This window comes from Chelon labrosus (genome assembly GCF_963514085.1).
Source record: "Chelon labrosus genome assembly, chromosome: 10".
NCBI classification, from domain to species: Eukaryota; Metazoa; Chordata; class Actinopteri; order Mugiliformes; family Mugilidae; genus Chelon; species Chelon labrosus.
This window is the reverse complement of record NC_140360.1, coordinates 24,728,180-24,742,804: the sequence shown is the minus strand read 5'-3', so window position 1 is coordinate 24,742,804 and position 14,625 is coordinate 24,728,180. Positions and strand designations below refer to the sequence as shown.

Genomic DNA, 14,625 nt, shown 5'->3' with positions numbered 1-14,625 from the left:
AATAGATTATCCTTTCTTAAGAAAAACAAGTGCAATTTGTCCACATTGCTGTCTGTAGTTTAGTCCTGGGTCTTCTGTCCACGTCTCTTACTAAAACAGTGGATAAATTAGGAAAAGCAGTTATTTTAATTGAATCCATTTCAGTTATAAAGTGTGTTCTTTGTACCCAAACATCAACACTGCTAGAGAATTATTATCTGTTCAACTCCAATGTCTGATTTTTTCAGATCATACGGCACTGAAACTCATTCTCTATTCCTCATTTTGGTACTTAGCAAATGCTTATAAATTATTGGCACCTCCCTTATGGGAGTATTTCAAAAGACAATAGACCACATTCTAGGAGCAATTTAAAAAAACAAAAAAAACCCCACACAGTTCCAGTTTGATGGACATGTGGTTTCTGAAAGTGCAGAGCTGAATGTCACGGAATCGTCCAAAAGTAGCCTGACAGACATGCAAGGAGACAAAAGAAGAAGAAAAAACCTTGACCTATGGTGGACAGATTGACACCAGGATCTGGGAGTGACGTCAAAGTGTGTGTGTGAGAGAGAGAGAGAGAGAGAGAGCGAGAGAGAAGCAGGAGCTGGAGCTCTGCGCGTTTTCAACAAACGTAAGACCGGAGAAGACTGAATTTACAGGGGACACAGAAAAGGGTAAATCCTTCTCAACTCACTCGTTTTACTTTAATGTTTCTTAAATAGTCAGACTGTTCTTAGTAGATCATTTATGAATACGATTACACTCTAGAAGTAAAGCTTAGTGTTGTTTCCTCTGCATGTGTTTCACACGCTTTCTGACTTTTGCCCCACACATTTCTGATTATACATGAAGCTGTACATGTTTTTTTATTTTATTTTAATTTAATTGTGAAGCGCGTTGCTTGAATAATAATAAACATATTTTTTTTGTGCCCTCTATGCGTCAGTTAGAGAGAGAAACCCGTAATGATGTCGAATGAATTTCTGCTTTAGTGCATTTGCTGTCCACGCCTGAGAGGTGGATTTTTTTTTTCTTTATTGATTTCAGTCAGTTAATAGTAAAGCCTGTACTTGTTGTGTATTCCATTAACGCCATCTCCAGTGATGTTTAAAATGTTTGCAGGGCGACTAATTGATGTCCACATCTCTCTGTTGTCCAGATTTCCTCATGCGCCACTCGTGCGTAAAGCCCTGGCACCATCTCCAGTGCGCACATGTAGCAACGAAAGGGAACACCCGAAACCATAAAATAACCATCGTAAACCTTGTCACGGTCGTATTCAACCAATATAAAAGCTCATTTTAAGTATCTGGCTCCGGGGGAGGAGAAAATAAGAGGAGGAGTAAGAAGATATCTCGTTTAAAGACAACTTCACCAGAGAGGACGCGCTTTTTGCGCCGACTTCGCAGAGGAAAAGTGAAGGAGCGAATCCTCGTGGAGATAAACTGTCAAATGTTTTTAGAGGAGTGGAAATTGAAGATCAGCTGCGGGAACAAGCCGACTGTGGAACGCTCATGTTGTGAGCATTAAGCTGTGCGTCTGGAGTTTTTCCACATGAAGGACGTGCGGACTCTAAAGTGAGATTATCTCCTCTGAGAAAATCCATCTGACAGGATATTATCCATGCATAGTCCCCATCATGACTATTTAACTGTCCTTACAGTAACTGGGGAAGGTAAGGGTTGCATATACCTTCTCTTTTATTAACATCATTCAAATTACTAGCACTATTTTTGAACCCCGGACCTCAGTTTGAGAAATGTTCCTCTCGCCATTGATGGATCTAAATGATAATGATATGTACGGTAACTCTGGGAGATGTCCAAAATAGAAAATGATTTTCTCAAAAATCACATAAATTCTGTCTAAAAAAAAAAAATGCTAGCAGATGCAGATGCTTAGCCTCTCCTTTCTGTTCAAACATGGAGAATGTCTCCATCCCTGCCGGTGCGCTGCCAGTCTGTAATGACTCTGTGGACTTCTACTCCGTCACGTCAGGGAACCGCACTGACTTGAACTGCATTCCTCCCAATGAGGTCTACTTCTATGCTGACCTCTACATTATTTTACCGGTCATCTACTCTGTCATCTGCGCAGTGGGACTGACTGGAAACACAGCCGTCATCTATGTCATCCTCAAAGCCCCCAAAATGAAGACAGTCACCAATATGTTCATTCTGAACTTGGCAATTGCAGATGATTTGTTCACTTTGGTGCTGCCAATCAGCATAGCAGAGCACTTGTTGCACTACTGGCCCTTTGGTGAGGTTTTGTGCAAAGTTATCCTGAGCATAGACCACTATAACATATTCTCCAGTATCTATTTTCTGACAGTTATGAGCATTGATCGCTACCTGGTGGTCTTGGCCACAGTGAGGTCGAAGCGGATGCCTTACCGTACCTACCGAGCAGCCAAAATCATCTCATTATGTGTCTGGATCCTCGTCATCCTCATAGTCATGCCTTTCACTGTTTTTGCCAGTGTCTACGTCAGCCCCAACGACGAGAGGAAGAGCTGCGTGCTCAGCTTCCCCAGTCCCGAGAGTTTGTGGTTCAAAACAAGTCGGATCTACACTCTCATCCTGGGCTTTGCTATCCCAGTCTCAACCATCTGTATCTTGTACACCATGATGCTCTACAAGCTGAGGAACATGCGGCTCAACAGCAATGCCAAGGCGCTGGACAAGGCCAAGAAGAAAGTCACCATCATGGTGTTCATTGTCTTGGCCGTCTGCTTGTTCTGTTGGACGCCGTTCCACCTCAGCACCATTGTGGCTCTGACGACGGACCTGAGGACCACGCCGCTCCTGATTGGGATCTCCTACTTCATAACCAGCCTGAGCTACGCCAACTCCTGTCTCAACCCTTTCCTCTACGCTTTCTTGGACGACAGCTTCAGGAAAGCCTTCAAGAAGATGTTGGAATGCAGACCGGCCTGAATGTACCACCCAGTCATACACGTCACAGAGGTCTACAGAGACAAGTTATGCGAGAATAAACTGATTTGATGGCAGAGTTGGACAAATCTGATTTCACAATGTACTGTATGTGCTGCAGATTTGGATTGTGCGATTCACAAAAGCTGCACTAGGCAATTTTGCACATTGTTTGCACATTACCGAGAAAGGAAATGATTCTATGTCTGTAAACTGCATGCAACCTTTTCATTCACACTGTAACATTAAGAATTTATATGAGAGAAATGAGCGAAGAAAAACATCAGCTCATTTGTGAGTGCAGCTTGGTGTGAATGTGACCCTTTGACATGATCACTTCCTGTGGGCAGACGAGATCTACTGCCAGCAGAGGTCAATCTGTGGAAGCTAACTAAAGCATCTCATTTATACTGTATATGAGTGTTGGTTTTCTTTCAGAGAAAGACTGTTGTATTTTATATTTGCCTAGTGCAGCTTTGTATGGCTCTGGAAGCAAAGCATGTTAAAAGCTGATAGAAACTGGGCAATATCACTTGCAGTAGTGAATGATAATGGTTGACACAGAGGACAATTATGACATTAAAATTACAGACTTTTCCTGTGACAGCTAAAGGTCACAGGTAACTTTCGGCTCAATAACCGGAATCATCAGCACGTCTGGAATCTTGAGTGTTTCCAAGGTTAACACTGCAGTTGTTCGAGGTTGTTCCTCTATGTGACAAAAATCCAATTAGCGAGCAGACAGGGGTCAGGGAGAAAGAGTTGTGACCTACACTGGACTCTTCACGTTCCATCCTGAGAGGACAGCACGGAATGTGTCCCCCCCGGAGGGGGTGGTCAAACATCTGCTGTGTGGAGACACACAACTCCCCACAGCTCATTTGCATGTTGTCAATCAAATCAACATCGTGAGAAAAGTCAGGGTTGGAGAGTAGCGGGATGTATGCCAGAGGAAAACAGGTGTCTGGGTCTACATTGTTCTCCACTGTGATAACGGCTGAGGGGGTTGAGAAATATTGTGAGATCATGTATGCAAACACTTAATCTGCCTTTATAATGTGTCGTGCTTTGACTGAAGTGATCCCAAATGACAATTACATTTGTAAATCACCTTGTAAATTTATTATTTCTTCTGGACAAACAAGCAGTTATAAAAGTAAATTTGCTTTGGATGATGCTTTTTTTTTTTTTTTTTTTTTTAAATGTAAAGGTATCATTAGAATTATTACTATTGTTTTGTTTTTGTTTAGTTTTTTTTAAAGGACGCTACCAACCCTGACAACAGTACTGTAGGCCTGGTATAAAACAGGCACGGGACAGGAGGGCTATGTAAAAACTGTATGGCGTTTCTCTTCACATCTTTATTGTTTTGTGAGCCTTTGTTGCCCCCTGTTGTCAGCAGGGAGGCGCTGTCTGAAAATTCAGTCGAAGACATTCACAGGCTTTGAGGAAGAATGCTGCCGAGGGGAGTTACTCAACTACTATACGTCTCTCTCTGTGCATGAACTGAACATGGCGTATTTACGCTCTAACATCTGCCGAATTCAAAGACCTCTGTGAATTGTAGTTAAAGCTAAGTTTTATAGCTTTTCTTGACAACCCTCAAGGCATGAGACACATTTTAAATATTCTGTGGCTTGACCAGGCTGTGCAAACAAACGAAGCATTTGAAACTCCCAAAAAACCTCATAAACCTCCTAAAATATGACAGAAATCCTGCAGCCTACGCTCCTTCATGCTCTTCTGAATGTTAAATCATGCATTGGCAGCGTGGCTTCCTTCACCCTTCAGTTTGTTAGAAAATAGGCAGAACACTCCCACCTAACACTTTCCGACTCGCGGACCGACACCAGCTTGGAGCAGTAGTTTAGCAAGCAAGTGATAAATTATTTGTCCGTATGACTGTGGCTGCAGCGACGTGCATTATTCTATGCTGTAAATAAATGAGTATTTTTGTCATTAAACTGTACAGAGGAATGTATAGTTATAGCAAAGTATGTCGAGATCTTCTCCAGAACTCAAAACGGTGAAATGATTTAAGTGGACAATTATTAATGATTTTTTGCAGCCTGTAAAAAAACAATCACGGCATCTCATGTCATGTATTTGTGTATTTTAGAAATCGTTCATGTCTGTCATTGGCTGTTAATGACTTGATGAATCTGTGTTTATTTTCCCATTGGTACTCATGTATTTTTGATATCTTAGAACGTTGCTTGCCGATTCTAATAAATGTGCAGATATTTAAATCATGGGAATTGTGAGAAATCTTCACTTCTGCTGCTGTACATTAAAAATTCTTGTTATGATGTGAAGACGAAGACGTGTTAATGTTCCTCTTAGTGTCAGAGGTTTGGCTCGGTGTCGGGGTGACCAGAGAGGCTCTCTACGTGGGCTTACGTCAGCTATCAGCTAAAGAGGAGCAGCATGGATTAGAGCATCTTGTCAGCAAAAGGTCACAGGCTCCATCACAACAACATCCTGTTGGGTCCATGATGTACTGCTGAGCTGCCCAGTGGCTAAAAGCATTCAAGGAGATAGCCCAGTGCTGCACGCAATAAAAGAGCAGCTTTACAGTGAAATGGGAGCTGAATGATGTGAATGCACTTGACTGCAGCATTCATTTATTTTATGTAAATAATATAAAAGGGTTACTTTTATAAACCTACTGTGCATTACCTCCCTGTCATCAAAGAACAAATAAAGCTTGGGACTCTCTGTTGAGGATAGTAGAACATCTAGCGGCTGAAATGTTGATGGATAATTTGGGGGCTATTTCACCAAATCCCATGATATTGAACTGGACTGAAACCAACAATGACTTAATCATAGTAACTGAGTATATCATGTGTATTCAAAGCCTACCGTGCCATGAAACTCTATTGTCATCATGAAACTAATAAAACCAGATCAGTGAGCCACATTGAAGCACTGAGTCACACGTGCCTTCATTACCATGAATACAATACCAATAAATACACACTACATAACCAAAGATGTATTAAACCACAGTCTCAACAAATCCATCTGTTACAGTCTTCCTAAAAGGTGCTATACACTGCTACCTTCATCGATCAGCCACAACATTAAAACTACTGACAGTAGAAGTGAATAACATTGACCATCTTGTGACAATCCAATGTGGGAAATTTTTGGACCTGGCATTCATGCGGATGTTACTTAGACATGTAACACCCACCTAGACCAGACCAGGCACCCCCACCCCATAGCAATGACACTCCTTGATGGCAGCAGCCATCCCCAGCAGGATGCAGCCTGACACAGACACACACACAAAAACGCTTTAGGAACAACTAAAAAAAAACATGAAGAACAGCACAAGGTGTTGACCTGGCCTCCAAATTCACTAGCTCCCAAACTGATCTAGTATCTGTGGGATGATCCACAGAGGCCCCTCTCCTCAACCCATAGGACCCAAAGGCCCCCACTAAAAACATTCTGTTACCAGACACCACAGGACACCCCCAGAAGGTCCATGTCCATTCTCTGATGAGTCACAACTGTTTTGGAGGAACAATGGAGATCTACACAATATTAGGAAGGTGGTCATAATGTTATTTACCATGTTGATGCCATGTTTTCCAGCCAAGAGCAGCACAAATAAGTAACTTTATACACTTCATACTTTACTACATTTACTGTCTTTCCTGTGTTACTGTGTATCCTTGAGCCTGTACTTTGATAGACAGGATATTTTACGTTTCACCTTGGTGTCGTTCTTCATCAGTGCAGCGTATTGATTTGTACATTTGTCTTTAACACAGCTCCTGATAGGCCCTTGTTTCATGACAACAGACAGCAATCTTTGGGATGTGTTTTTTTCGCCTTCAGAACACACTACCAGGATTATTTCCCCACCCCGCCTCTTATTGACAGCTTCATTTTTGTTCAGCTCTCCTTATCTTCCGTTACCTTCTTCGTCTCAGTCGTTCAGTGCCTCTCTTTCTCCCCATCAGTGTTATGTAAACAGTAATGCGTGACCCTGTTTGCACTTCAAACAGTGCTGAAGGGACGCTTAGCTGCGTAAAATGTTGATGTAAAGAGTACTATGTCGTATCCACTCCTTCAAAATTGAATCGGTTTGATCAAGGTGAATCTTAATCATCTTAAGCTTCTTTTCTCCCCAGCCTCTATTTAGTATGCATGTGACTGAAAGCACACATAGGAAATGTGTGTCCAAGAGTAATGAATGAGCACCTCCAAGTGGTCATCTCCCATGATAAAAATGCAGTGTTTGTGATATTATAGTTTTACCACTAGAGGGCAGTGTTGGTCTGTGTAAACCGTCCTACTGTGTGCATTTGTTTGCGTGCATATGTCACCTTCAATGGGTCACTTAACTCTGGTATTTTGACTAGAAACAAAAACTTGCCAAGTGGAGGAATAGCCACTAATGTAGTGCATAAGCTCATAAGCTACAAGAAAATATGTTAAAGTTAGTGGATTTTCCACACGAATAAAACTGATTTTGTTTTCTCAAGCATGGGAATATCACCATGAATAACTAGTCATAACTAGTCAAATATCATTTCAAATCTGTTTATTTTTGTTATTTGTGTTTCAAAAAATAATAAATTCTTGAAAAAAATGCAAAATTATTTAAATGGGAAACTATAGATGGCAGTATGTAGCCACAGGTGGGTCGTCTGCCTGAGTGATATATGGTTATATTCCTTTTGGCAGACATGTGCTCTCTATCCCTCTCCCTTTTATTTGTGCATACATGTACGCTCAACCATAAACATCACTCTCAGATCTGCATTTATATGAAACCACTGGATTAATTTAAACTGAATTATATGCTAAAGGCTACAGAAAGATGATGGCCATGAGGCAGCTCCACGACATAGATGTTAAATTCATAAAACCTTTAATATTCTTGGATCCTTACAAGAAGTACTGCAGGAAGGAGCGTTACTACTTAATATAAAAGATTCTCATATGTACAGTGGCTGACATTTGATTAGTCTAAGCAAGATATCGCAATGATGCTTCATGTTGAAAGCACAATTATTTCAGCTCACTAACACATTTTGTATTTGGTAATATGTCTGTGAAGATTCTAAGTCATCCAGATCTTGGTTTCCCACATTCGGTCCCGTTCAGACCAGTTGCAGCTCTGCACCAAAGAATAAGTAGACAACTTATTAATTTAGGTGGCGACACAGTTTGGATGCTAATTTGCAGGTATCATGCTCAGCGATGTGGTACATCACTTAGTAGATACACTGCCTGGCCAAAAAAAAAAAAAGTCGCCACCTGGATTTAACTAAGCAGATAGGTACAAGCCTCCTATTGGATAATTACTGGGTGATTATCTTTCAGCTGGCAACAAGTTATTTAACCCCAACTGATGCAATGAGTAGCTTCTCCTTTCTTAAACAACCATGTTGAAAGACACATCCTGTGGTTGTGAAAAAGATGTTAGTCTGTTTGAGAAGGGTCAAATCACTGGCATGCATCAAGCAGAGAAAACATCTAAGGAGATTGTAGAAACTACTAAAACTGGGTTAAGAACTGTCCAACGCATTATTAAAAGTGTCTGATGAGTCCAGATTTACCCTGTTCCAGAGTGATGGGGGCATCAGGGTAAGAAGTGAGGCAGATGAAGTGATGCACCCATCATGCCTAGTGCCTACTGTACAAGCCTGTGGGGGCAGTGCTATGATCTGGGGTTGCTGCAGTTGCTCAGGTCTAGGTTCAGTAGCATTATGTGTCCAAAGAATGAGGTCAGCTGACTACCTGAATATACTGAATGACCAGGTTATTCCATCAATGGAGTTTTTCTTCCTTGATGGCACGGGCATATTCCAAGATGACAATGCCAGGATTCATGGGGCTCAGATTGTGAAAGAGTGGTTCAGGGAGCATGAGACATCATTTTCACACATGGATTGTGCACCACAGAGTCCAGACCTTAACCCCATTGAGAATCTTTGGGATGTGCTGGAGAAGGCATTGGTCAGACTCTCCCATCATCAATACAAGATCTTGGTGAAAAATGAATGCAACACTGGATGGAAATAAATCTGGTGACATTGCAGAAGCTTATCAAAACAATGCCACAGTGAATGCGTGCTGTAATCAAAGTTAAAGGCGACCCAACGAAGTATTAGAGCGTGTGACTTTATTTTGGCCAGGCAGTGTATCACCATTCATGTTACAATTTACTGCACATAACTGCTGCAGTTTGGCCTGTTGGTGGCGCTGTATGAAAATATAGGGTTCATTAGTAGGGTTCATCGTCGGGAGAACTGAAATGTGCGATTGTAATATCACTGAAAATCCATTCAATTGGATTTTACTCCAGAGGAAAATAACTTAAGTGCAAAGTCTTTAGTTCTAATAATACATCTAAACATTTAACTGAATGGTATCATGAACGGTCAACACGTGTCACATACATGTGCTCAGTGCTCAGCATACAGACCTACACCCACACACTGTTATCTGATCTGTCCATCTCTTCCTTCTTAGAGCTATATGGAGGCCATACACCATTGATTAATCTGTTCTTTTCCTCCCTGTGTTTACACACAGACACACTGATAGTTAGGGAAGAAGTGCTACAGACATTTCTGACAGACACTTGCTTTAGAAGGACCCAAGAGCTGGTTGTTGAAGCAGCTGTGTGTACACATACAAGTTTGCATTTCACATGGGATGGCTTACTTTAGCCATCCAACAGTCTAAAATAAAAAGGTATTTGCCCAGATACACCTTAACACAGCCCTTAAAGTATACACACATTTAATCCACTGTGAGACACACACTTATCAGTCTTTATATGCAGTCCTAGGGTGGATTTAATAAAGAATGTAGCAAGTTGTGGCTTGGGGTCAGAGTCAGTTTTGAAGTTTAGAAAATAACTACTGTGATTTTGTGGTGAAAGGCTTACAGCTAACTCTGACCCCTACTGGCCTGTCTACGCATGACTTGTGTTGTGCTAACAGGGTCATGGGTAAGCCTTTCACCACAAAATCACAGTAGTTATTTTCTAAACTCCAAACCTCAAATGTGGGTTGAATTCAGGAGCCGGAGGGAGAGGCTGTCGAGCCGACTGCCAATCACAGCTGTCAATCAACAGCCACATGCAGACATGAAGCTTCTTGTAATCCTCTAATTAATAGAGAATTTGTTTGATTCCAAAAACGGCCAGCAGCACTTTTATCACATGGCCTGAATTTACCAGTTGAAACTACACCTATCTGGCATAACATTATGACCACCTTCTTAATATTGTATAGGTCTCCCTTGTGCCTCCAAAACAGTTGTGACTCATCAGAGAATGGACATGGGCCTTCTGAGGGTGTCCTGTGGTGTCTGGCAACAGAATGATGTTAGTGGGGGCCTTTGGGTCCTATGGGTTGAGGGGAGGGGCCTCTGTGGATCATCCCACAGATACTTGATCAGTTTGGGATCTAGTGAGTTTGGAGGCCAGGTCAACACCTTGTCTGTTCTTCATGTTTTTTTGTAGTTGTTCCTAAATCATATTTTGTGTGTGTCTGTGTCAGGCTGCATCCTGCTGGGGATGGCTGCTGCCATCATGGAGTGTCATTGGTATGGGGTGGGGGTGCCTGGTCTGGTCTAGATAGGTGCTACATGTCTAAGTAACATCAACATGAATGCCAAGTCCAAAAGTTTCCCAGCAGAACACTGCATTGTCATAAGATGGTCAATGTTACTTACTTCTCCTGTCAGTGGTTTTAATGTTGTGGCTGATTGGTGTACAATGACTCACTGAAGAAAAAATAAAACATCCAATGTTGTTCCTGAATTCTGCTGCTTTCCCAGTTTGGGGGTGAGAGCCCCAGGTGTTCACCACAATCACCACAGGGACCACTGTCTTCACCTTCCAAATATTTTCAAGTTATTTTTTCAACCCTTGGTTTTTCTTGTGTTTCTTATGGTTCTTCTTCCTTGGGACTGCTACATCCATCACTACGGCTATCTTCTTATGCTATTTGTACGCTATAACCGGTTGGTTCACTATTACCAGTTTGTCAGTCTGTATCTGAATGGGCCTCGGGATCTTGGCTCGATCTTTGGTGGTGTCTCCCATTTTGACTTCCAGTCCGTACTCTGGACCGATGTTTCTGAACACTACACCAGCGACACCAGCAACTTGGTTATATCATTCTTGGGATAGACAGCTTGAATGTGGTGGAGGTGGCTGATGGTCTTATCATTTCTTGGACTTAATCCACAGCCACTGTTAAGCTCAGTCACATATTTTGATAGAAAAGAATCAAACATTTACTGCATGAATAAAGTGGATGTTAAATTTAAACATGCAACAAATAAGGTACATAATCTAAGATTCAATTTTTATTTAATCTAATTTAATGTTCACACTACTACTTCCATGTTGAGAAGAAAATTACTGATCAAATAGAGAGGACAAATGGTGTGAAACTTTCTGTTCCTTGCAGCAGTATGATTCTGTCTTTTGCAAAAGCCACAACAAGAGCCATGGTCATGCACAGCTGAACATAACAAAGTCACATAAAGTTTACCTCAGTTCAAAATCCCCTTTTATATTGTGAGCCATACTCCTTAAACCTTGTTAAAGACAGAATAGGTTGAGAATACAGAAAATAAATGTTTTTGTTGGTATTTCAGACAATTGCAAAGTCAAATACTATTGATGTTGATCAGCAGGATGGCATGAGGCTTCTGTTTGACCACTGTGTCACTAGAGTAATGGTGAGGTGCTGTCACTGGTGTGTGTAAGTGTTGGTTGTGCAGACGTTTCTGTCAGACTGTGTTTGGTGTTAGCAACCCAAAAGGAACAGTCCCAAAGAGAAGTTCATTTTCAATACAGTTCATGATCAGTTTTGAACAGTGAGTCTTGCAATGCCTGAACTGATGGTTAAATCGAAAGCTTTGCCTTCCTGCTTCTGCTCCCTCTTCACAGTATCCGGATTGCTGCACACATCTGCCCATCAGGCTCCAATTACCTGGATATGGAGCGGTCATGACTTGGTTCATTGTTGGAGCCTTAACCCTAATGCCACACAGGCACCTTAAGTCTTTAAAATTATTACCACCTTTGCTGTCGGAAGTGGAAGGTCATTATTTACATGGCCGCTAAAGGTTGTCTTAATGTTAAAGTAAAGGTCAGGGTTTTCAATCACATCTCGGCAAGAAGAGTTTTTCCATTTGTTAGAGGTGATTCCAGTTTAATGCAGTTGGTCAAGTACACTTGACTTCTCAAAGGACTACAATAGCTCACTGAAACCCATGTTTTTTTGTGCAAATGGCAGTATAACATCTACTTGAAATAATATGCTCACTGCGTTTCTTTCCTTAGACCAGAATATTTGTTAGAAGGACAGGAAACAGCCAGCGTCTCTATTTCAGATGACGCCCTCATAAACCACAGAGGCCACTGTGTACCTCGCCTCTCTCCTGTGTCTGGCTGGAAGTCCAATAAAAACACTCTCTGAGCAATGGGAAGATCAAACAAATGATATCAGGTAAATGACTTTGACCCAGGACTATTCATCATCTGGAGCCACAATGGCATCCATCTGTCTGGAGGGGTTGCTTTCCTTTCCACCAGGCCGCCTCTTCATCACATGTGGCTTTCACAAACATCAACTCTGCCGCTGTCCTTGCCTTTTCACTCCTTTTCGGTTTTAATGTTCCAAATATGATTTACGGCTGTCCGACGATCACATATCAGCGATCGAGTGATGGACAGAGATGCAGGGCTTCCTGACAGCTCCACAGCAACCTTGTCATTTAAAAGAGCACTCCACTGATTTAGCATTCCACTCCTGTGACATTGTCAGACTCACAGTTAAAAATAAAGTGAGAGGGTCAGCACAACCAGTGTGCTTTTTCTATTCCATGCATTCTTTCACTGTCGGAGCTGACGCAAGTAAGATGACTTGGATATACAGCAGATGTTACCCTCAGTGGATTAGAGGGTGCCAGGAATTCATTGTTTACATTGTGCACACCTGGTTTACTGTGACAATAACCTCTTTAGTTTGTTAGCGTCTTTGTAGATTTATTTGTTAGCTGATGACAGATCTTTAGTCATGTGCTGCTGAAAATGTCTTTATGTATAGCTATGTCTTTATCGCACAACAACTCAACTTGAATGCTTATTTCTTTCACAGAGATACAGAAATGAGATGCATACATGCATCTTTTTAAGAGGAACTCTTAAATCCTCTTTGGTTAAAAAAACAAAACAAAAAAACATACTTGACTTCAATTCAGCTCGGCTGTAGGATGTATTTTGCAGTATTACGTGATTTAAGTTCTCTCAAAATACCTCAGTATCATACTCGTACTATAAGAACAATGAGAGCCCAGAGCACAAGCAAGTTAGAATGCTGAATATTTCAAACTAAATGAATAAAGAAGGGGTCTCTTTTAATTTGATTAGCCGATGAATTGTACCATAGTATGACAATTAGTTGCGCTGACATTTTAATAGCCTCACAGTGGAATCTTCAGAAAGGGTCCTTCAGATGGTTGTGGCTCCAGAGTAGTGATCCATGGGTCAGTGCTGATGGGAGACCAGTCACAGTGAGGGTACACGATGTTGAACGACCCGAAACACCCGCTGACCTCAGAGACGTCACTGAATGTGTGTCCCGGTGCACTGCGTACTACGCATCTTTTTTTTTGTATTTTCCTAAATCATGTGGTATTCTTTTGTTTAGTCAAAGGAAGTTCGAATGTATAAGCCACTGGCTTCTTGGTCTGTCCTGTCGCATCTGTTTTATTCTGTTGTCTGGTTTTAGGACACAAACTGGATTTGGTTTGGGGAAAACTCTCCATTTCTGTTTACCACCATCCATTAAAATGTATATATAGATTCAAATATATGATCACAGAATAATTGTCTTGTACGAGCAGAAACTTATCAATTCTGTTTCTACCAATCTGAAAGACAAGAGATCACTGATAGCTTCATCTGCACCCCAAAGTTGTAGAGTCAGGAGGAGTGTATGTTTCTGCTGTCTCACTACAAAGGTAAGGCCAGGGTGCCTCAGTCTGTATTTCTGAACAAGTCTTGAGAAAGCACTTCATACTGTACTGAAGTGGAATGTGAACTCAACCTTTCTGTTACTGAGTCAGTAGCTTTCACCAAAAAAGTGCCATGTTCAGGGTTTCCTGTACAAGTTGTATTGCTTATTTCAGAATATGCCAGAGAAGATGGAAAACACTGTGTGTAAAGTAGATGTTAAAGTTTTGAAACTAACTTTCTGCATCTCTCTTTCAGATGAACCTGCTGGACCATCACCCTTGCCAGACATTCAGGTGGAGGCGTGTGCAACTGATTTCAGGGGCTGATTTCAGAGAGGTCTTCTCTGCTGTGAACTTACCCCATGCATTCAAAGGAGCACTTAATGCAGGCCATCATCAGGAACAGTAGGTGTGGTAGCCACTTGGATGAGTGGCGAAATAAGTTCAGAAAACTCAATAAATCCAGTTTCTTTTGTTTTATCAAGTTATTTGGATGTACAAAGACCTGGGTGACTGAGAATCTTCGTACTCATCTTCCGACTCATTAGGAGGTTATACATCAAAAGTTTGGTTCTTAGCTTTAAATTAAGACAAATTGTGAATTCGTCATAGTGTGTCAGTGTCCAAGCATATATGCACCTAACTGGTGAGTGTTTGGTTGGAAAGTGGATGGAGTTGACATGGGCGACTGAGAATA

The 14,625-nt window shown here is 41.5% G+C and overlaps 1 protein-coding gene across 1 annotated transcript; it reads left to right on the top strand.

Annotated features, from left to right (window-relative positions):
• Nucleotides 1-1,904: 1,904 nt before the first annotated feature.
• Nucleotides 1,905-4,012, top strand: npbwr2b (neuropeptides B/W receptor 2b; the record flags this gene model as incomplete). Its single annotated transcript, XM_084552900.1, has 1 exon — nucleotides 1,905-4,012. The coding sequence occupies one exon, from the start codon at nucleotides 1,905-1,907 to the stop codon at nucleotides 2,919-2,921; it is 1,017 nt and encodes a 338-aa protein (XP_084409026.1). The 3' UTR covers nucleotides 2,922-4,012.
• Nucleotides 4,013-14,625: the final 10,613 nt, after the last annotated feature.